The sequence below is a fragment of the Myxocyprinus asiaticus genome, chromosome 1 (genome assembly GCF_019703515.2).
Source record: "Myxocyprinus asiaticus isolate MX2 ecotype Aquarium Trade chromosome 1, UBuf_Myxa_2, whole genome shotgun sequence".
In the NCBI taxonomy this organism is placed as follows: Eukaryota; Metazoa; Chordata; class Actinopteri; order Cypriniformes; family Catostomidae; genus Myxocyprinus; species Myxocyprinus asiaticus.
In genome coordinates, this window is record NC_059344.1 from 17,578,867 (window position 1) to 17,602,978 (window position 24,112).

The 24,112-nt window shown below is 38.7% G+C and overlaps 2 protein-coding genes across 4 annotated transcripts; one reads left to right on the top strand and one right to left on the bottom strand.

Annotated features, from left to right (window-relative positions):
* Positions 1-229: 229 nt before the first annotated feature.
* sst5 (somatostatin 5) lies at positions 230-2,030 on the top strand. The gene is made up of 2 exons (XM_051705271.1): positions 230-397; positions 903-2,030. The coding sequence occupies exons 1-2, from the start codon at positions 254-256 to the stop codon at positions 1,092-1,094; spliced, it is 336 nt and encodes a 111-aa protein (XP_051561231.1). The 5' UTR covers positions 230-253; the 3' UTR covers positions 1,095-2,030.
* A 1,377-nt stretch (positions 2,031-3,407) lies between these two features.
* LOC127445281 (thyroid receptor-interacting protein 6-like) lies at positions 3,408-17,394 on the bottom strand. Of its 3 annotated transcripts, none has more exons than XM_051705238.1 (10): positions 17,351-17,393; positions 12,991-13,201; positions 11,814-11,971; positions 10,987-11,091; positions 10,218-10,778; positions 8,277-8,370; positions 7,979-8,148; positions 6,952-7,130; positions 4,992-5,112; positions 3,408-4,782 (listed from the first exon to the last, which is right to left on the bottom strand). In XM_051705238.1, exons 2-10 carry the CDS (start codon positions 13,130-13,132, stop codon positions 4,651-4,653), a joined length of 1,662 nt encoding a protein of 553 aa, XP_051561198.1. In that variant the 5' UTR covers positions 13,133-13,201; positions 17,351-17,393; the 3' UTR covers positions 3,408-4,650. The 3 variants fall into 3 exon arrangements, with proteins under 3 accessions (XP_051561198.1, XP_051561209.1, XP_051561220.1); XM_051705249.1 differs by lacking the exon at positions 17,351-17,393 and adding an exon at positions 17,090-17,329 and having other exon boundaries at positions 8,277-8,367; positions 12,991-13,775; XM_051705260.1 differs by lacking the exon at positions 12,991-13,201 and having other exon boundaries at positions 17,351-17,394.
* Positions 17,395-24,112: the final 6,718 nt, after the last annotated feature.

The following is a 24,112-nucleotide window of genomic DNA, read 5'->3' on the forward strand; positions in this document are numbered from 1 at the left end:
TGCAAGATTAACACCTTTGTGTGACCTTATCAAGCATCTTTCCTGCTGGGAGTGCTCCTCCCCACGCACAGCAGATCAACAAAATGTCTTTACACACTCTCACCAACATCGTGCGTGGTTACATTTCAACCAATAAGTTCTCTCTAATCAACTCGAAGGTCCCACCTTTGGTGGCTATATAAGCTTGTCACCGTTGAATCACTCTGATCTATTGTTTGTGGGAACTTATTTCTTAAAGCTAGAGCTTCCTTTCATGTCTGAGAGGATGTTTTCCCATTTACAGATGGTGATAGCAACTCTATCTGTCACTTTGCTGGTGTCTAGCGTCAGTTCTGCACCAAGAGGACACATGCTGCTCCAGCTAATCCGCTCAGAAGTAGACCCCAAGGAAAATGAGGTAAGAAATTTGTGAATGTATTTGGATATGGGGAAAATAATAATGGCCATAAAGTTTATAAAGTGTATGGTTATTTAAAACAACCAACATGAGCTAAATCAGTGTCTAAGATTTGTTAGTAGTGAAGATTTTTAGGAGTATGAAAGTTTTTGAGCAATGAAATAAAATAAAAACGGTTTTTGAAACTTACTAAAACAACACATAATCTAAGGAATCAAATCAAATAATCTAGAACTAAATCAGAGTTTAAGATGAGTTATTAGTGGTTTCTTATGTTGAATGAAAGTTTTTGACCAATAAAATAAAATAAAAACAGATCATCTATAAAATATAATTAAGTGCTTAATATTTTTTATTAGTGAAGGTTTCTTTTGGAGTATAAAAGGTTTTTGATCAATAAAATAAAATAAAAATTGTCATCTTTGTTTTTTAAACTTACAAAAAAAAAAAAAAAAATTGTGTTTTTTTTTTAAATACAACAAAAATCATTCTTTTGTCTCATCAGCTTCAGGACCTCTCTCGTTTACTCCTGCTGAAGCAGCTCTCTGAGTCAGTGGCACCTGAAGAGACAGATGCTCTTGCAAGCATTGATGATGTTGATGTTCACAATGAAGTTGTTCGCCAGATTCCTCTGTCTCAGCGAGAAAGAAAAGCAGGCTGCCGGAATTTCTACTGGAAGACCTTCACCTCTTGTTAGTTACCTTTCTGATTCTACTCGTCTTTCTTAAAATCTCCAGACTAAAACCCTTTCAACATCATACTTGTGAAGGTGTTGTATAATTGTTGTTGTATTCATATATATAATGGACTGACCGATCTGCGCTCTTGCATTTTTTTCTCTTTATCTCTTATACAGTCTTCATTTACCATGAATGCTCATATTAAAGAGAAAATGGTACTTTTTGCACAAAGTAAAACATTAGAAAGATGGAATCAATCATCAGCACAAGCAAGTAGAGACACCAGTAATACTATTCAATACAAAGAGAGCTTAACCCCATTTATTTCTGTATGTAATTTCTCTATGTATGTATTCTCTATATGTATTTTGTGAACAGATAACAATCATGCACTGTATGCTGTATAACATGTCTGTGTTAAGGGTACTATAAAGATTGATTGCAGTGATTATGGTTAAGTTTTAAATTACATTTTTAAGAATCTACAGCTGATAAAGGCTTTGCAACTTTGCAATAGTGGAAATGTCTTGCTCCTCTTCTGTAATAACTGTGTTCAGGGAAAGTGCGTAAGTGTAATCAATTGGATGTAATACAAACAGCAAAAACACAAAAGAGCGTTTCAATTTGTTTTCTTTCAGTTCATCAGATCATAAATCAAAACATGAGTCAGTACAAATTGGAAGACAACACACTGGACGAAACACATTGGCTGTAAAAACGTATAGATTTCTGAAATACATCATTTCCTTCCTACAATCAGCATCATAGTCAAAATAAATGCAACACACCCACAAAAACTGCTCACAAATCCAAACAAGCCCTGAAGTCTACTGGCAGTTTAAAAGTACATCAGCCATTTATTAAACTGTGCAGTGCTAAGGTCATTTATTAGTCAATAATCATCTACAAAGGCAACAGGTTTGGAAAAATGATGCTATTTGGCAAAAACGTGACAAATAAATCCAAGGCAGGGTGCAAATAACGCATCACAGCAGATTTGTTGGTTCAGTAATATATAGGATAAAATAATGGTAACGCTTTACAGTAAGGTTGTATTCATTAACATTAGTAAGTGCATTAGGTATCATGAACCAACAAAAAACAATTTTCTTTTTTTTTTTTACAGCACTTATTAATCTCAGTTAATGTTAATTTATCAAAATACTATAGTTCATTATTTGTTCACGAAAGTTCATAAAGCATTAAAGGGACAGATCACCACAAAATGAAAATTCTCTCATCGTTTACTCACCCTCATGCCATCCCAGATGTGTGACTTTCTGTCTTCTGCAGAACACAAATGAAGATTTTTAGAAGAATATTTCAGCTCTGTAGGTCCATACAATGCAAGTGAATCAATATTCAATATTTAGATCAATATTTAAGTCTTTTTTTTACTATAAATCTCTATCTTTGACCAGCCCCGACCAGAAGGTGGCGATATGCACAAAGAATGTGAATCGTCAAAAAACAAAAGAAGAAAGTGGAAGTTAAAGTGGAGATTTATAGTAAAAAAAGGACTAAAATATTGATCTGTTTCTCACCTACACCTATCATATCACTTCTGAAGACATGGATTTAACCACTTGAGTCTTATTGATTACATTTATGCTGCCTTCATGTGCTTTTTTGGAGCTTAAAAGTTCTGGTCACCATTCACTTGCATTGAATGGACCTACAGAGCTGAAATATTCTTCTAAAAAATCTTTGTTTATGTTCAACAGAAGAAAGTAAGTCACATATTTGGGACGGTCTGAGGGTGAGTAAATGATGAATTTTCATTTTGGGGTGAACTATTCCTTTAACTGATGTCAACATATACATTTAATGTCAAAATCATTTGGTATGTAGTAAAATGCTGTAAAATTACTGTTCATTGTTAGTATGCTACACGTTAACTAATGTTAGTGAATACAACATTAATATAAAGTGTGACCAAATAACAATACATGAACATGTCAAAACAAAGCAGTCAGTTATCCCACAATGGCGGTGATTTAATTAAGTGATTTACTCCCTAAAACACTTTGGCAAAAAATGTATCAGATGGATGCTAATAAACAATCTAAGGCAAAATATTGCAAATAAGGCAAATCAATAAATAAAGCTTGTGACCATCTGAACCATTTTGTGCTTTTAGTTTCTAGATAATTGCAACTAACTGGGCAAAAAAATAAAAAATAAAAATAGTCCGTAAATATTTTTGTTCTTCAAACAACCTTGTAATGGATGCTTGATGTTACACATGTAACAGACAATTAAAACATCCTGACAAAATTCTGAGCAAACACAAAGCATTGGGGAAAAAATGGTTATAGATTTATATTTTTAAAAAAAACGTTCCAGTCAGTAACTCAAGATACAATGTTCACACAAAATATGATCAGATATGTGGAAAAAGATATTTCTCTAGCACATACTTTACCTTCTTGTAGCCTTTTTACTTTAATTCATTTTGTGTTAGTCTTTGTCAAAAAAACATTTAGGATTTAACAATCCCGCAACTAAAGTCCTTGATGTCATGAGAAACATTCTAAAGCAAACAGTCAAATTTTTTTCAATCATCTAACCTAGTAGCTGTAAATCCCTACTCTCTACTCCAACTCCCTTGAAAGCGATTCACTCTGCTGCCAAACACATTGCAGTGCTTCTCAATCCAGGTTTCAAACTTACATCAACTAATTTATGATCAGTTGAATGCACACCCAATGCTCTACAGATAGAACTAATAACTTAGTAAAGAGATCTCCTTCATTTAACAGGTCTTGATATACACTGACCCTCTATTCCAATCTAAAACAGGTAATGGTGCATGAGAAAAGCTGACCCAAGATCAGTGTAAAAGAGCATCTTTAACATTTACACCATTTATTTTGGCTGGAGGGACAACAGCAGGTGCCAATGTTAAACTTCCCCACCTTTTCACCATAGATATATTATCATCAAGTCAGTAAATGGCATAGAGTGATAATATCCTTCAACAACCATGATCATACATTTCAAGTGTTGAAATCGTTCATAATAAGTTTAGGCTCTCTGCTCAGCGAGCAAAGGAATACATGAAGTCTGTGTTTCTGAGAGTATAAAAGAATGAAGAAGAGAGTTTGTGAGTGGGAACAGTGTAAAGTGACCAACGCCCAGCAGAAGTGGGGCACTACAGTCAGAGTTAAAGCCGAGAACCATCTGGTTGAGGGGACAATGTTTCTATCAATCCATGATAAAGACTCTTAAAGGCAGTGAGTGTTTGTCCAAAGGTAGAAATGTGCCCTGTTGACATTAACCCTGTTAAGAAGACTCACATTTTGTATAAACATTCACACACAGGATTATACACAATCAATAAGCACCATCACATTTCATTCACCACCTGTTTTCCCTTTTTTTTTTATCCCTATTAAAAAATACTACCCTGAGAGGGAGGTCTTGAAATCATTTGTGTGAACATCATCAGTATTTAGCATTTCACTGTCTAAAGGATAGAAAAAGTACCAGGTGGTGAACTTTTAGATGGTGGTACATTCTGAAGAATAACCATTATGTAGAGAAAGGGTACAAAGAGATGGGACGAGGCCATTAGCAGTCAGTGGAGATTTTGGCAGAGAGGTCCTGGATGCGGCGGGCGCTGCAGCTCTTGCACAGAACGTGTCCGTCCAGTGGATAGCAGCCTCTTCCCTCACCCTCTGAAGAGAGGAGAAGACCACACTCCTGCATCCCAAACAAGATAATTAAACACAGTTTTTTTCATCAGTACTTATTGGCTCTATTTTACTTAGAATCTGCAGATCAACCACCTTTGTACAAAAAAAAAATAAAGAAAAATTCGAAGGTTAAACAGCTCTCAGATTCATAGTTAAATGACTGGGTTACTCCAATAACTTGCTGTTAAATATACAAACTAGATGTCAGTCTATTACCTCACATACGTAGCAGTTCACATGGAAACTGCGATCCATTGCAACAATCCTCACCGTCTCCTCCTGCCCTGGCTCTGGCATTATGGGCTGACAACATACTGAGCAGCGAGGGGCAAACTTCCTGTTGAGACCAGAAGAAAACAAGGTGTTGTTAATAATAAAACTTAAAAATCCATGACTTAAAAATAAAAACCTCTGCAGCAACTGGTAAAGCCCCGTACACGCATGCAGCGACTTCCAGTGACAAAGCGACACGATCCCATTCATTTTCAATGAGAGCTGGCGCCTGCCAGCGACAGTGACCTCTGGCGACTAGATGTGGGCGTGGCAAGACACAACAAAGTTGAGAAAAGTGTAACTTTATGCAAATGAGGAGCAACTTTCAGGAGCGACAACCAATAGGAGGGAATAGGGTGTCAGTGGAGATCACGTCACCCGTCTCCTTTGTGGTAATCGAGTGCAGGCAAGACAGAGGAGAAGTTTCTTTGCGATTTCACTGTTCTATATGATTTGTCTGTAACCACTGCTGAAATTATATTGGTTAGTGATATCAATGGAACTGACAATATATTTCATTCTAGAACTGACCATAAAGCCAAAAGTATACTTCGGTCAGACGCTGAGCATCCGCATACAGGACGCGTGACGCAAATCTCGTCATCAGCAAAGTGCTCGAGCACTGAACACATGCAGCCCAATTTTTCTAACCGCGCGTCCATGAACGTGCAGAATGCGCATGCGCCTGGAATTATTTGCACGAATTAGTGGATCCAAAAGGTGGCAACACTCACATTTCAGTCGTTGCTGTAACGAACAAATGCTAGGAGACGTAATCGCTGGTAAATAAGAGAACAGTGGATCTGCACGTCAAGAGTGCGCATGTGAGGAGGTCAGGAGATATCTGCAATTGTATAACTCGAGTCTTAAGGAATATAAAGACATCTTTATGGGTCTAAACTCCTGAAGAGAAATAGTCCGGTGCCTTAAATGGAGTATACTTCAACAGGCTCGTGTTCGACTGTACGCAGACACTGAGTGTTCGTGTCAAAATCGAAGTATACTTTGGGCTTTACTAGGGAAATTTTTTGCAAAACTACAAAAACATTCAGTATACTTAATTTCCGTGATACATCAGCATTATATCGGCCCATCAACCACCCTGTTCTCTGGATATCGTGATCGGCCATTAAATAAAACCTTATCGGTTGAACACCACCAAGATCCAGTAAAGGAAAAACAACATGCCAGTTCCCTTGTCTATATTTAATTGCTTAACATTAGATAAACAGAAAACTGAGAAAATAGGAGTGAGGGTTTACAGTAGAGATTGACCGATAATCGTTTTTTCAAATATTTTTCCTGATATTCAAGCATTTTTCCATAATCGGAAATCATTTGTGTCATTACAGCAGTGCGTGTGAGGGGAAGCAATTTTAGAGATCCTTGGAAACAATATGCTGGGTGTAACTTGATTTTGCAGTGTATTGCTTGAATTAATCAACTTTATTGAATGTAAAAGTCATTCATACTCAAGTGAAATTATTTAAATAAATGCTTGATGTGGGGTTTAAACACTAAGGAACATAGACAAACTCGCGTAGTGAGTTCCAAAGAGCCTGTAGTCCCAAAGACGTAACATTACTTTATATTAATTCTGTCGAAGAGCCATGGATGATTGCATGTTGGAAATAGAATGGTTTAATTTAATTAACTGTTGCCTGTGCTCATTAATCTCGTAAAGTTGCCATTCACCAGGTTGATGCTCAGGCATGCTCCAAGAGAATGGCCACCATACGTGACCAGCTGCTTTAAACAAGATCTCTACAGTATCGGACTCCTATGCAATTAATTGGTATCGTATCGGTTGTAAAAAAAAATAAATAAATAAATAATAAAATATCGGTCGATCTCTAGTTTACAGCACACGGAGTCAATAAAGAGATAATAAGAGAGCGAGTACCTGTGGAAATCTTCAATACAGTGGATCTGGGTGGCGGCATCCACAGTAAAAGGCACTCCATCCAGGCAATGGCCGCAAACCACACATGTGAAACAGCGAGGGTGATAGGCCTTTCCCATTGACCTCAGGATCCGGTCTAGGATAGGCTCAGAGCATTTCGAACAGCGCTCAAGTGTGCTCTGAGGAAGCAGCAACCAATAATAGAAGAAAGAATTAAAGGGTAGGTCACCCGCTGACATAAGACTAAAGTAGGAAGTTTAATGTACTGTATATAGACTGCAAACTGAAACCAAGCATTCTATTTGAAAAATCACTCAACAGATTTTTGGTTTAAGATGACGATTAAAGAGGTCATGACATAAGGAATCACATTTTCCTTGATCTTTTGATATATACTGTAAGAGGTCATTGTACTATAAAACATACTGTAACTTTCAGATCTGAAAACTTCCTACTTGATAGAAAGGAAAGAGGGCCTGTCGTGGGAAATTCATCCAAAGTGGACTTACACAGGACACCTTCATGAGCCTATCTGGATTTAAATGTTTTTCTACACTAGATGAACGGCTTTGTCCATTATCATGCATTTTGTGCCTCTTTTAAAAACGCAATATCAAGTTATAACACTAAAATGGAGACCTTCATTCTATTTTATTCAGCTGTGCTGTGTCTTGCTGTTTTCAAGGCGTCCTGGACTGTTTTTGCACCCACCTGTGCTATTTTTAATTGTTGGTCTTTTGTAAGCATGCACTAAATAGACGTCATTGATTGTTTTGTTGCGTTTCCAGCAATGTGCGGCACGTTTTAAGAGAGGTACAAGCGCGACTTTTAAAAACGCTTCTCATTCTGCTGCTGCCACTGACTCGGAGAAACATGACCTATTACACTACTGTATGTGAATGATGGTGTAAGGAACAGGAAAGCACATGTGTGAAACAATGTGAAAGGAATAAGTATACAACAGACTTATGAAAGACAGCAAGAGATGTACAAGAGAAACAGTGAGGATACAAGAATGCAGACTGACTATGTAGCAGCTCTCGCAGTAGCTCTTCCTGTCTAGTGCATAGAAGGGCTGGCCTCTCAGTCGGGCATGGCAGGTGATACAGGTGAAACACTCCACATGAAACACTTGCTCCATTGCAATACAGCCACTGCCATCTCCAAGAACATTATCCCCACACCTAGCGCACCTACCTGAGAGAGAAAGAGAAGATTATCTTGTCTCTGGTCACTGCATTGCTGTTGTCTGATTCTGTTTTAACACATTATGAATGCAAAACCTCTGAATTAGAAGACTGAGGCTGTAAAATACTGCAGCATACCAAAATATTCCTCAGTAGGGGGATGATTCATGTCATACACCAACTTCTTAGTGAGCTGATCCAACTCTTCTTCTGGCCTCGGTGCTGACCCCTGCTGGCAGAATATGGAAGAATACTGATGACTAGATTTTTAGTAGATCTTCTGAAAACAATGAGAGTGCCACTTGCCCATGCAAAACTCGCTGCCACAATTCTAGGATGTAGGTGGTTGCCAGGCAGTTTATGAGTGTTTATTAGCACGTTGTCAAGTAGCTGAAAAGGTGTTCTGGGTGGTTACTGGCAGGCCCAATTAAAAAGAGCCCAGCCCCAAGTCTCTATTAAGCCATTTTCCACCTAATCAGGGGAAGTGAAGTGGAGATTGACTAAGCGGGGAGGAGAATTTATAGTAAAAAAAGAAAAAGTCTCAAATACTGATCTGTTTCTCACCCACACCTATCATATTGCTTCTGCAGACATGGATTTAACCACTGGAGTCGTCTGGAGTACTTTTATATTGCACTTACAGTATGTGGATTTTGGAGCTTAAAAATGTTGGCACCCATTCACTTGCATTGTATGGACCTACAGAGCTGAAATATTCTTCTAAAAATCATAATTTGTGTTCTGCAGAAAAAAGAAAGTCATACACATCTGGGATGGCATGAGGGTGAGTAAATGATGAGAGGATTTAAATTTTTGGGTGAACTACTCCTTTAAATGTGAACATATGACAATTTCCTAAAGGTTCCTACAAATGATTTGTAAAACATCTGTGAGCACGAAAGTTTTTTCCTAAATGCATCCCACTTTATAAATCACAATTTATAAGGAAAAATCTTGTTCGGTTGGCAAGGTTTTCTAAAAAGTCCAGCTACTGGTTTCTGCCCATATGATGTAGCCTAATACTAATGCATCTTCAGTTATTCATTTTCATTATCAATAATAAATCCATTCACTGACCATGTTCACTGTAAATCCACTCCATTCTTCAATTAACGTCCATGTTTTTGCTAAACCTTAATTTCAAAAAGAAGTTAACAAGCTCTTATACACCCTGTATAATGAAATATGAAGTCCACATGGCAATTGTGTTCTGTATAAACCACATGCGCATTCTTTTCCAGCTATTCTCTTCTGCTCACTCTTGCCATTGATTACACAGCATTGTAGTAATCTAGTCAAACCATTAGTTTCTAGTTATGTCCTCTACAACAGCAGACAAGAGGCTGAAGGATGAACTGATGAACTTTCATCTATCTGAATGTGGATTCAGCTATGTTTTAAGGGCTGTAAATTATAATCTCTCCTCGCTCCAAAAATTACTTGACTTATTACTTACCGTATATTACACCTGCCTGTTATCTCGTAGGTCTCAATTTATTTATAATGGAAACGTGCACATAAGGCTATAAATAAATATTCTGTAACAGCGGATATCCAAAATAAAGCATTCACATTATGCATAGTACATAATCTAAATATGACCACATTCTGACAAATATCAGAATACTCTAGTTCACATAAACGTTCTCACTCATTCATAAAATAAATTCAGTCAGTAACAGACTATTTTTGCACCACGAAATATTAAATAATCATGTCAGCATGCACTGGCACACCAGAGCAAAGAAACCGGTTGTACGCATGCTTGTCAGTTGACATACACATAAGAATATTTTCACGTCAGTTTCTGCCGTTATAAATCGATTTGTTCATCACTTTTGACATAGGATCAAATCCATGGAATTTGGGATCAAAATCTGATCATACGTACGTTTTATAAATGAGTCAGGTCCATCCTATGTGATTTTTTAATTTCCATTTTATCGTCCATCAAGCAAAATCATCTCAAACATCATCAGTCTAATTCAGTGGTTCTCAAGCATTTTTTGATGAATGGCCCCCTATTTCATTCCCTTACCCCAGCCGGGGAACTGATCTTCTAACTCTCAGAAGTCTCACCTTATTAGGTTCATATGCTGATGCTTGGTCTTGACCCTTCTTTGACGTGGGTCCCTGGCCGACTCGCCCCCCTGACATATTTCCTGACACCCCCTTATAGGCAGCTGGATCTCCATAAGGTTCCTGGGCAGGAGGAGGTGGAGGTGGGTACCAACCCTGTTCCTGTGGCTCATAATATGGCCTATCTTGCTGAGGGGGGTGAGAGGCATGCTGACAGGGTGGTGCCGGTGTGTACGCCTGCTCTGCTTGACACCCACCCTGAGAGAATGTCACCGGCTGGGCGCTTTTTACATGTACTCTAAAGCGTGGGCCATTGGGGGTGGAGGCGGTAGTGTAAGAGGCAGGCACTGGTTGCGGGTAAGGTTTATGGATGGAGGAGGAGGGTGAGGGGTAAGTATAGTCTGCCTGAGGTGTTGAGGTGTAAGGTCGGGGTTGGTACTGGCTCTGGAGTGGAGGGAGGTAGCCCATTGAGGGCCTGATTAGTGGTGGCGCCACCATCTGGTTGGGGGGTTTATAGCAGTCAGTGGGGAGGTGCTTGCTGTAAGGCACATTGTCATATACCTGTAGAAAAAAAAAAGGTTTTTTGTCTGTTTTTGACAACAGAAAACAATATATGAAAAAATATGTAAATATACTGCTTTGTTACTTTTCCAAAAAAAAAAAAAACATTTGGTCACTAATACATGAGATTTTTTCCAATTTAGCTTATTTTTTTTAAATTACTGTCACCATGTGAAGTGTCACTAAGAGCAATGGAGATTTTCTGTACCTGTGCACTTGAGTTCAGAGGATGACTATCCAGGTCAGCCAGCATGCATGTAAGAGAGTCTATCTCTGCATCAATAGTAGATTTGTGCTTCTCTGATCCTCGATTCTGAACAAACAACAGGATGTCAAATTCACAATATTATATATTTTCAGGTAGCAGAATAATGACTGAATGTGGAAAATGTCTAATCTGATAAAAAACAAAACAAAACATTTAATAAGAATATCAGGGTTCTTAATCCTTTTGACCAAAGAATTTCCTTGACTTACCCGTGACTTGCCCAGTTGTTTGTGAACAGTGTACATGGATTTTTAAAAATAATTTTATAGAGATTGCACTCACAAAGAGCAATTTCTAGCCAATTAAATAATTAGCTGAGACTACCTAATTTCTTTTTTATTCATTTCCATGACTTTTCCAGGCCTGAAAAATCTCTATTTTAAAATTCCCAGATATTTCCTGTTTTTCCATGACCGTGGGATCCCTGAATATTTAAACTTAACAGGTAAAGCTTCAAAAACAGTGTCTTGCCCTCATCTAAATTTCATTATCAAGGCTAAATCTACTGTCCCATCACTGGACAAAGCGTTATATGTTTTGAGAAACCTGAAATCTTCGTTTGTGTTCTGCAGAAGAAGGAAAGTCATACAAATCTGGGATGGGTGAGTAAATGATGAGAGAATTTTTATTTTTGGGCACACTATTCCTTTAAGAGCATAATATGACACATGCCAAAACAAAAATGCCATCTTAACATTAATTCATGTTCTATTTTGTCTTATCACAACACATTTGTACTTGTTAATGAACATATGGGTATCACTGACGTGAAGCTCGTGGTTGGCGATGTGGGGGCTCCAGGTGTGGTGGTCCTCTTTGGGCCCTTGCCCTGAAGTGTAGTATCGTTCTCCCATGTTGGGAGACAGAGGGCGATAGATAGAAGGCCCTGAGCGATCATCTTGATGCTGGTGCTGCATATTTCCACCTTTTGAGCACACAAACACAGATAGACATCAGCACAGAACAAACAGTGGTTCAGTCCAAAGTTATTTTTTTACAAGGACGAAGCACAATGCATCAACTGTGAACAGTATTCAAGCCTTTAAAATGATTTCTTTTTCAAATCTGAATTTACACAAAACATGATCTAATATAGACATTAAATATCATATGTGCTTGTGAACATAAGCATGTCTTAGTATCACAATATTATAGACTGTACTAAGAATTCAGCACATTATGACCCATACTGGTGGATGAGGCAAAAAGAGTGATGTATAAACACTCAACATTATCTAGAAAGTAGAGGTAAACCGATATATCGGTTTTACAGATTAATTATAGGGCTGGGTATTGATACAGATTTCCCGATTCGATTCAATATCGATTCATATGTTTATTTCAGTTATAATGGCCCTTTTGCTTACATATAAAAGAAATTATCTCCCAGCTAATGCTGTTAATTATACAGGGGACCTTTTAACTAGGTACATTATATGTACTAATTATATTTTATTACTTTTTCATCATTTTGGTCACATTTTGGCTTTTTAAAAATGAACAAATAAATGTATACAACCAATAAATAAGATTTTTGTTACATATTTATTGTTAAATTGCATAATTTGTACTATTTACAAGTATTTACATTGATTTGTTGAACACGTGCTAAAACGGGTGCTGTCTCTTTAACAAAATATGGCATTTCTGTAAACGGCGCCTTTAAGAAGTGCATTTTAACTAGAGAGGCCTTTACCTCATCTGTGCGATGCACGATTAAAATTAAATGTTTTTTTGATCAACAACCGACTGTAAAGAACAGAAAGGGTATTTAAAGAGACAGTATTCAATGACAAATGAGTTCTCGTCTTGGACACACATTACACGGAACAACTTTTACTCTCAACACGCTGTGAAAGGATCTCGCTGCTGAACACCTCTACAAGAAAGCTCAAATGTTACAGGGGTAGGATGAGAAAGATCCAGCCTCCACCTGGTTCTCACCTGATGGTCCAGTGGCCATATATCGTACAGGCATACCATTTCCTCCTTGTCCACCATTTTGGTCATACATACTATATTTGGGCCTCTGGTCAGGTAGAACTTTCTTGGGTGGTCTGTAGAAGGCGGCTCCAGTGTAAGACATTGCTGCTGTAGCTCTATCTGAGCTACCCAGAGTACTTGGAGGGAGCCAGGTGGGGCCAGACGTGCCAGGCTTCAATCAGGACAGCACACAAGATATATTGTCACTGTTGAGGACTGCCAAGTGTAACTTTTAGACTTACCAGTTCAGACTGTCAGTCCAAATCCGATTTTTTGTTTATCCAATTCGGAATCCAATCTGATCAGATCCGATTTGTGTACCCCTTGGCTATCTTCATTCTCTGGCATTTCTGTATTGGTTGCTATAGCAATGACGTTGTGACAGTATGCAAAAAAAACAAACAAAAACAAAAAACAAACAAAACAAAAAACCAGAGGGGAATGGGATAGAGATTTTAGCTTATAACATGGCATTGTGTAGCTGCGATGCTGGACTACGCTTTATGAGGTAGTGGCAGAGATGGAGGAGGCTGGCATGTGCCGCTTTATTTCGTGCTGCCGTCTCCGCCCGGTATCATAGTTCAAAGTGTTGGGTGGTCCAAACTGACTAGCAGTGACTGGTGGAGTTGTGTGGTAATCACCTTTGATGAAAATGCAGCTGTCGAACTTTGGAATGGGCACGGGAAGATTCCATTAATAATATTCCCAGATAGGCCTACACTCTGCCACCACTGCCAGCATGTTTCCTGCAACAATGTGTGACATACTCTCACTGACCACTTTATTAAGTACACCTGTACACCTACTTATTCATCCAATTATCTAATCAGCCAATTGTGTGGCAGCAGTGTAGTGTACAAAATTATTCAGATACGGGTCAGGAGCTTCAGTTAATGTTCACATCAACCATCAGAATGGGGGGGGGAAATGTGATCTCAATGATTTGGATCATGGCATGATTGTTGGTGCCAGATGGGCTGGTTTGAGTATTTCTGTAACTGCTGATCTCCTGAGAGTTTCACACTCAACACGCCTTGTTGATGAGAGAGGTCAACAGGTAACAGCATCTGCATGATTTTATACATTACACTGCTGACTCACGATTGGCTGATTAGATTATCGCATGAATAAGTAGGTGTACAGGTGTACCTAATAAAGTGGTCTGTAAGTGTACTACGTGTCTTTGAAAAATAGACATATGGCAAAAAGCCACATGAGATCTGATCAGAGTGGTCAGACTGAAACGGATTTCCAGAAATGTGATTTGAATAGGATTTCAAATGGGGTCGGATCTGGGGGGGATCTGAGGCTGGGTGTTCACCCCTCCCCCCCATCGATGGAGGACAAACTCACACAACACCCCCACCCTGTATTGTGTCAGTGCCCCCCTAAAGGTTTCATTTCTAGATCCGGGCCTAATTACAAACCACATTTGAATGTGGCTTGAAACGGATATGTAAAAAATTTTTTTCATGTGATTCTTTGCCGTTCTGCAAAATATGATTGGATTCCAATCAGATATGCACAAAGATCGGATTTGGACTTACAGTCTGAACGTAGCATAAGAGACTAAACATCATGACTCTTATTTTTGCTTTCTGAAAAATTATTACAACAAGGCTTTGAACTAAATTTTAATTTAAATATATCACTGATAGATGCAATAAATGACACCAAGACTTCTGTCAATGACTGTAACCCCAAGTGCGAAACAGCATCGTTTCAAGCCACAATCTTGAAATATACATACACTGGCGGCCAAAATTTTGGAATAATATACAGATTTTGCTATTATGGAAAGAAATTGGTGGCATTGGTGGCACTCCAAAGTGGCATTCAACTGATCACAATGTATAGTTAGGACATTAATAACATTAGTAACGATTTAAAGACTTCAAAGAGTTCTCATCAAAAAATCCTCCATGTGCAGCAATGACAGCTTTGCAGATCCTTGGCATTCTAGCTGTCAGTTTGTCCAGATACTCAGGTGACATTTCACCCCACACTTCCTGTAGCACTTGCCATAGATGTGGCTGTCTTGTCAGGCACTTCTCACGCACCTTACAGTCTAGCTGATCCCACAAAAGCTCAATGGGGTTAAGATCCATAACACTCTTTTCCAATTATCTGTTGTCCAGTGTCTGTGTTTCTTTGCCCACTCTAATTTTTTCTTTTTGTTTTTCTGTTTCAAAAGTGGCTTTTTCTTTGCAATTCTTCCCATAAGGCCTGCACCCCTGAGTCTTCTCTTTACTGCTGTACATGAAACTGGTGTTGAGCGGGTAGAATTCAATGAAGCTGTCAGCTGAGGACATGTGAGACATCTATTTCTCAAACTAGAGACTCTGATGTACTTATCCTCTTGTTTAGTTGTACATCTGGCCTTCCACATCTCTTTCTGTCCTTGTTAGAGCCAGTTGTCCTTTGTCTTTGAAGACTGTAGTGTACACCTTTGTATGAAATCTTCAGCTTTTTGGGCAATTTCAAGCATTGTATAGCCTTCATTCCTCAAAACAATGACTGACTGACGAGTTTCTAGAGAAAGCTGTTTCTTTTTTGCCATTTTTGGCCTAATATTGACCTTAAGACATGCCAGTCTATTGCATACTGTGACAACTCAAAAACAAACACAAAGACAATGTTAAGCTTCATTTAACAAACCAAATAATTTTCAACTATGTTTGATATTATGGCAAGTGATTTTCTAGTATCAAATTAGCAATTTAGCATGATTACTCAAGGATAAGGTGTTGGAGTGATGGCTGCTGTCTAGATTTGATCAAAAATGACTTTTTTCAAATAGTGATGGTGCTGTTTTTTTACATCAGTAATGTCCTGACTATACTTTGTGATCAGTTGAATACCACTTTGGTGAATAAAAGTATTAATTTCCTTCCGAAACAGCAAAATCTGTACATTATTGCAAACTTTTGGCCGCCAGTGTATGTAAACTGTTACTATACAAAACAGCCTGATGTTTTACGCTGGGTTTCCAATAGCAACCAACGGTTTCCACAATAACAATAGGTGAGAAGTTAAAAAGCAGGAAAAGGCAACCATTCACAACTGAAAGGGGAATTCCAGGGTTCCTTGGTCAAATTGCCTTTATCTCTCTGTCCTATCTCTCTCTCTCTACACACACACACACACACACACACACAATTCCCACAGGTGCACAGCACTTGCAATGTATTCGTTCTGCTCACAAGTCTCCCATTGGTACAATAGCTATTGTCCCAAACACTTGGGTCAATCACGACCCTTAATATACAGGTTCATGAAAATAAGATAGGAAATGTTATGTAATGAACAGATTTTCACTTGAGCCACCTGGTCAAGTTTAAGAGAGTCCGCTTGACAATCTGTCCTGTGTACTGGGGAGTGTTTGTTATTATAAGCTTAAGAAAGCAAACAAACCTCACAACATCATCACCTGTTACAAATGCTATAAACATAATTGGTATTATTATACACTTTTATTCACAATCTTCCGCGTTTTCTTCTTACACAAGACAACACAAATGTCTAAGGGGCCGTTCAGACATAACACGTTATTACATAAAAAATAAACAGAGCAGAACGCAAGTGTCTCGAGGCGCGTTTTTAACACAAGTTATTTTTTTAACTTGACACGATGTCTTAAATACGCGCTGGAAAAATACAGCCTGTTTACACAAAATAAAACTGAAAAACAGCGAGGACGGACGCGTGTACGTACAGGGTGTGAACGGCCCCTACGTTTGCAACGAGAGAGATGTACACACAACGCCAGTTGCGCCTGAAACAGTGTAAGCTCATACTCAAAGCCGGGGATGATGGGGCCGATGGACAACTTGCATAGCCGAGATTTTATCTTAAATAGTCGATCGATTTTCAATATAACATGCTGCAGGAGCGCGAGCTTTCGTCTGCTTTAGTCCACGTCTCAAATGAAAGTTACGTTCACTGACAGAAACGTTGCACTCTGTTGCTGATGAACGTCACTTTCCTGTAAGATCTTAGTTAGCACAAGGGCAATAATCGCAGCTCATGTACGGTAACGGCCATTAACGAGTTCCCGTACCTCTTCAAAACGCTGGAGACTGCGAGTCTACCGCACATCTGTCTCGTTTTCATCTGTAAAATGAAGTAAACCCATATAATCAATTAAGCACCTGTGCCCATTATCTGTGGGGTTACAAATACAAAGTGTTCATACAAAGTGTAAAAAGTAGATCCCCCATGCAACTCTTGCCCTCACTTACACTATACGGGACATTTCTATAAGGAAGCTTTGCGGATACCCCACTAAACTTCTGCACTCGGTTGCAGTTTAGTAACCTACTTTTCCAGGAAGATGCAGCAGCGGCTGACACAGGCCTGTATGAAGCAGTCCAAACGCGTGACGTCAGGCTGCTGTGACGCGTATATTGTGGGAAACCCGAGCAGAATGTATATGATACGGTGCCAATCTTAGCAAAGATGAGAGATAAAGAAATATATATATATATATATGCATGCCTGTTTTTAAGAGTTACATATTTCAATTTCATAACAAAATTCCATCAAATTGAATTGAGCAATTTTTTAATAATAAAAAAATAATAATAATTAACATATTTCTATCACCCCTGGAGTTGCAAGTTCCCATCCAGGGTGTGCTGAGTGACTCCAGCCAGGTCTCCTAAGCAACCAAATTGGCCCAGTTGCTAGGGAGGGTAGAGTCACATGGAGTAACCTCCTGGTGGTCCCTATAACGTGGTTCTCGCTCTCAGTGGGGCGGGGAGAATAGCGTGAAGCCTCCACACACGCTATGTCTCTGCAGTAACACGCTCAACAAGCCACGTGATAAGATGCGTGGAACACAATTTTTGTTCCTGGGTAGTAAGTGTTATTTCCTAATTGCTTATGCCTCAAAAGTATAGAAAATGGCTATTATTCCACACAAAATTTGCTTTTGTGACCAAGACAGTGATATTTTGAAATGTACCTTTTTCCAATGAGAAAACGGGCGAATTTGTGTCTTTTCGTTCACATAAAGTCAGAAAAAAACAACATATGAATCCAAAATCCTTCTTTATCTGTGGTCTGACGAAGACACCGGCTTTGACCTTTGCCTCAGACAGCTTAGGGAAGAAGTCTTGAAGGTACTTGAAGGCTGCCGACTCCTTATCTAGAGCTCTGACAAATTGTTTCATAAGGCCCAATTTGATGTGCAGTGGTGGCATCAGCACCATCCCGGGGTCCACCAGTGGCTCCCACTTGAAGTTGTTCCTTCCCACTGAGAACTCGGTCCGCTGTGGCCAGTCCCGCCTGTGGTAGTGCGCCTTGGTGTCCCTGCTGTCCCAAAGGCAAAGATAGCAGGGAAACTTGGTAAAACCGCCTTGGAGACCCATCAGCCATACTTATACTTCAAGGCATCCAGCAAGGTCTTGATGCTGTTGTAATCCTCTTTGAGATACACCGAGTGAGCCAGGGGAAGAGACGGGTACTTGTTACCATTATGGAGCAGCACGCCTTTGAATATTACTTTAGTATAAATACATGTTAATTTGGATTCATATGTTGTTTTTTTCTGACTTTATGTGAACGAAAAGACAAAATTCACCCGTTTTCTCATTGGAAATAGGTACATTTCAAAATATCACTGTCCTGGTAACAAAAGCAAATTTTGTGTGGAATAATAGCCATTTTCTATACTTTTGAGGCATAAGCAATTAGGAAATAACACTTACTACCCAGGAACAAAAATTGTGTTACATAGTGTGGTCTCAGACGCGGAGGCAACTGAGATTCGTCCTTCGCCACCGGACTGAGGCGAGTCACTACGCCACCACGTAGACCCAGAGCACATTGGGAACTGGGCATTCCAAGTTGGGGAGAAAAAAACCTTTATAAAACACACACACACACACACACACACACACATATATATATATATATATATATATATTTTTTTTAATTTATTTTGTTAAAGATTACTGAATTCACTGTGATAGAATTTTATAAAGAAACTGAAACGCATACATCTTAAAATTATTATTATTTTATTTATTTATTTTTTGTTGAGTGAAATTAATCACTTGCATCCTATTATTATTTCCTCTTTGGATTTATTTAAACCAGACAGGGCTAAACCCACTGGCACTAAATAATCCTCATAACTGTACTCTGCATGATTAATCTGCATGAGTATTTGATCCCGACAATCCAACATTCACTAAATAATCTTGCATTACAGTCTGACTCGAAAATACAAACCTAGAGCAACCCATACATCCTTTTATTATTCTGTATTATGATGTATTTTGTCATATGTTGTAAGTGAAATAATCTTTTGGTCCAATGACTGTCACCATCACCTTTACCATATTAACGCAGCTGTTTGTAGGGAATTATTTGAAGAAACAGACCAAAACTGGGGGGAACGGATTGCTCAAATTTTTGATATAAAGGGCAGATTATCTCTGTTCTATTGATACTTGGCTCTTGATTTTATTTATCAAAAGGAAAAGGAATATGGTGTGAATAGGGTGAGAATTATATACAAATGGGTGACCTCAACCATCCATTCAAGGTGTTTTAGCCTAAGTGAGCAACAAATTGTCCGTTCTCATTGTTCTGAGAGTAGGCTACAAGAACATTTGTTCCCTCAATTGAACTGAGTAATAATGGTGTCTCCACAACTTATGTAATTAAGTTCACTTAACTTGGTGTTCATATAGAATGAACTTAACTATCTTAAGTTAAGGTCACTAGGTGCAAGTAGACTTAACTCGGATTTGCTATTTAAATATTGTTGTTTCTACTTAATAATTTTAGTTGAATTGACTCAAATTTAGATCATACAATAACAGTTCAAATAATTTATTACCAAATAAAGATTAAAACCAATTCTAGTTCAGTCAAAATGCATAGACACCAGTTCTTCAGTTGCACATGCAGAAGTTGAACTGAGATAGTTAACAGGGTCCAGCTTGACTAAAGGGGACACAGATCACTTTAATGGTGTCATCACACGAAACAACATAAGTAATACTACAAAAGAGCTACTTAAATGCCCCCTTATGTTCCCTTTGACCAAAGGAACATAAATCAATAATTCAAGTGCTAGGGATTAGGAGTATTCCCCATAGACTTAATTTTTACTCAATAGTTTTGAGTGTTTATGACTGAATTAGTCTATAAATTAAAATAAAGTCTTTCAATTTTTAAGAAAAATCAATTAAAGGAACTTAGATATTTAAGTTATTAGCCCAAAACTTGACATTACCTCATGTTTAATTAAGGCAACTTGATTTTTCCAGTAATGACAACATCAGGGTTTACAGTGTATCTTTGTCAATTTGAGAAAAGTCGAAAGATGAAAGATAATTCTTGGAAAGCTGAAATCCTCTCCTCAAACTTCAGCCAGGTAATATCGAATAAGTGAATGGTGCATTTTAGTCATCTGCAAAAGACCAATCTATTGATTCAATCAACAATAGCTCTATATGATCAATGCACTTTTGGACTATAGGAAAATAGTTTGTAGGCTTATATATATATATATATATATATATATATATAAACTCCCATTTGGACGGACAATTTGGGAAATTGTTTTGTCTCAAATTTATATTTTAGACATTTTGATCGTGGTATATTTTTAAGCAAATTGTAGACTCTCTTTTAGGTAACGCATGATAGGATGTTTTTCTGTGTTTATTCTTATTAATTCCCAGAGTTTTGGTTACATTCTCTGATTGAAATACATTATCATTGCAAAAGTTTGTTCCTGGCTAAATGTTCTGTCGAAAGTTTTCTCTTTCTGTAATATGTTTGCTTTCTGACATGGGATATGAATACGGTATTGTTATTTGTGGGGATTTTTCTTAGATCCATTGCAGATACATTTTAATGTTGCATTAGTTGATATGAATAGCCATGTGGTGGTTATGAAAGAGGTAACTCATGACCTGAAATATCGTCCACATTTTTAAGTACAGACAATTAACATCTTGATAACTTGGCTACTAAGTCATCTAATGATCCTGTCCCAGTGTTTCAAGATAGGAACATTGTTCTCTGTGTAAGGAGCAAACTTTTCTTGGGCTTTGGAATGTGAATAATTTCTGGCTTGGTTTATCTTTTTTCGAATGTTTCCTTTCCAACACGCAAGATTTGTTCAACATCTGAGACTCGTGTTCTCAGAGAGATCTAGTTGGACTCTCCTTTACCACCCCAGCATACCTATATAATGCATGCTTTTGACCACCCCAGCACACCTATATATTTCATGCTTTTGCATCTCACTCTCTCTCAATATGTGATCTTTTTTAGTACATCCAAATTTTCTTCATTGTCCATTTTTATTCATATCCCTAGCACCTCCTGCTACCTTCCTCAAGAGGATAAACAACCCCCTTTATCCCCACTCCGCACCGGATGAGCTCAAAGCATGTCCTTATATGTCCAAATCTCTCAGCTTCAACAGGCATATGCAACTTGTGATTGTTTCTGCAATCATATATTACAGTGGTGCTGTTGGTGTTCATGTTTATGGTTGTCATTCGAGGCAAGTATCGATGGTTCTCAAGATAAACAGTTTTCAGGATTGCAGATTATTATCATTTTTTTGTTCCACAGAAAACACAAAATTGCATATTTGTGAAAAGCCATTAACATTTTTATAATCGTCGATTGCACTTATGTCATTCCTAATTGATTCATGCATTCCTTTGTAGAAAAAACACAGTGAGTAAAACAATCAGATAGTGTAAGACCTTAAAAGAGATTAACAGCAAGAGTCACAGAATTACAATCCAGCAGTGCCAGCCCACTCAGGCTTCACTACAGGACACCAGGCAAGGCACACAGCTCTGAGGATCTGATCTGGACGATGCTGCTGCTGCCAGTCTGACAGACTGGATGGTTTCCGCTAATTGGCTGAGCTCGTTTAGTAATGGTCTCACTTTTCCTCGGCCGCCCCCTCTCTTCCGTTGCTCGCACAATGCCTGGAAGTCGCCTAGACCCACATCTCCCTCTCTGTTGTTTTCTTCTGTTGTTTTTTCTCTCTCTTTTTTCCCCTTGCAGCAAAGACACGATTGAGCCGCATTCAAAACAAATAGGAGCACACCGACACACACTGAACACCCTTGCATAACGACCTCTCAAACAACTCTTACATGTATTTTTGTGACAGTAATCATTATTACTTGACATAAACTTTATGATTATGGTCAATTCCATGTTATTTTAGCTAGTGTAAGAAATGGACGGAATTTTCCAAAATTCAGGAGACATTTCATTCATCTGCAGGTTAAAATGTAAATCTTACAAGTATTTGTTTCAGTATGTAGTTTATTTAGTCTCAATTATAAGAACGTTATTTATTTTCCTAGCCGAATAGTGATTTTGCCCTGAAAACCCTCTCATTGAACCGTGAGTAAAGAAGTTGAGGTAACTTTCCGCTTGTTTTTAAGCTACTGGAGACCTGCGACCCCCATATCCCCAGTCTCATTCTCCTGCCTGCTTTATTGACGGATGTCCTGCGCAGGCGTTTCATCCCTGCCTCTGTCTGCATGCGTGTGTGTTCGTATAATTGTGTGTCTCACAGGAAGCCTTAAGGGGGGGGTGGGCTATGGAGTGGAGAGGTTGTTCCATAGTTCCTGCACATCTGCACACTGCATTTCTCTAGGTGTCGCTTAGTTGTTTTTGAACCGTGAGAGAGGGGTACTACCATATCACTTTTTTTAAAACTCTCCTATTTCCTTCCCCTCATTGCCCATAACAAGCTTTCAGAAGCACACACACATACTCCTGTCACAGGAAGCCAGACAGAGGTTTCCGGTAACCCTTGAGAGAGGCAGGTGAGGCCAAATCTAGCCGTGCCTGCTGATCTGGTTGCATTTACTGAGTTTCTTATCTTTGGCCTTTCTTTCTGAGCCAATGTTCACGTTCAGCCTGGTTCAATAAGTCTACTCACAATGACTTAGGAAGACTCACTTGAGATGGCCTACTTGGATAACTGATGCATCCTCAATGCAGTGCAATATGCTGAGTCAGGGGCGGTCACACTGCACAACTGCACCGCAAAAGACACCGCCAGAACTGTTTTGGAAGCTAAGGTTCATCGCAAAGGCATCGGTAAACATGTAATTTCTAACAACAAGCGATCGCAGACTGATGATTTTGCCCTATGACAAGAGACATATTTATGATACTTGAAAGTAGTCTCAGACTGTAAAATTGTAAAGTGTGAACCCAGCAACGGCTTCACTATAGGCAGTACAGGGTGTTCAGCCGCACTGGAGCCCGACGGTGAGAGTAATCACTGTCCTGAAGGCAGAAAAAAATGACAGGGATAAATGTCTCCCCAGGTGCTTTGCACAGGGGCCCGTAAGATCCAAGTTACGCCACTGGAACCCAGCTTTAGAAATAACAACCATATCTGCGAATAGTTAAGCACACTTTAATTGGGTATCTATACATGGACATATTTGCCTTAATATTTTTAGAAGGGGGTCCCTCCTAAAGGGATCATCATATTTGGGGATCAAAAAGTTTTCCTTGGATCAAAACGTTTGTAAACCCCTGCCTTATCTTATAAAGTCGAACCTACGACCTTTTAATTACTATGGCTGAGATCTTTAACCACTAGTCCACACCACTTCGTTTTCATTATAATTTTTAAATGCATTTTGCTGCATTAGAAAGCACAGTTCTCATGAGTTTTTCATTGGTCTTTCTCATCAAAAGATTTTTTTGGCACTTGCACAAACTTCCTCTGAGACAATTTCCCTTGTCCTGGACAGAGACTGGGTCGAGCGAGTTTCTTTGGTTAGTCGAACTCCTGGACAGTGTTGACAGGACTTTTGACCCTTTGACAATACAAATAAGCCCACGCAGGCAAACACACCCACACCCACCCACCCACCCACCCACACACAGAGAGACATCAAGCATGCACTCTTAACACATAAACCTACATACTCTGAATTCTTCTCACCCCTACAAAAATACACTACAAATTTACAATACATACACAACATGGATCAAAAAGCACGCTCCCCACTTTCCTGTCATCACTGCTCTAATACACAACAATAAATACTGAAACATAGGG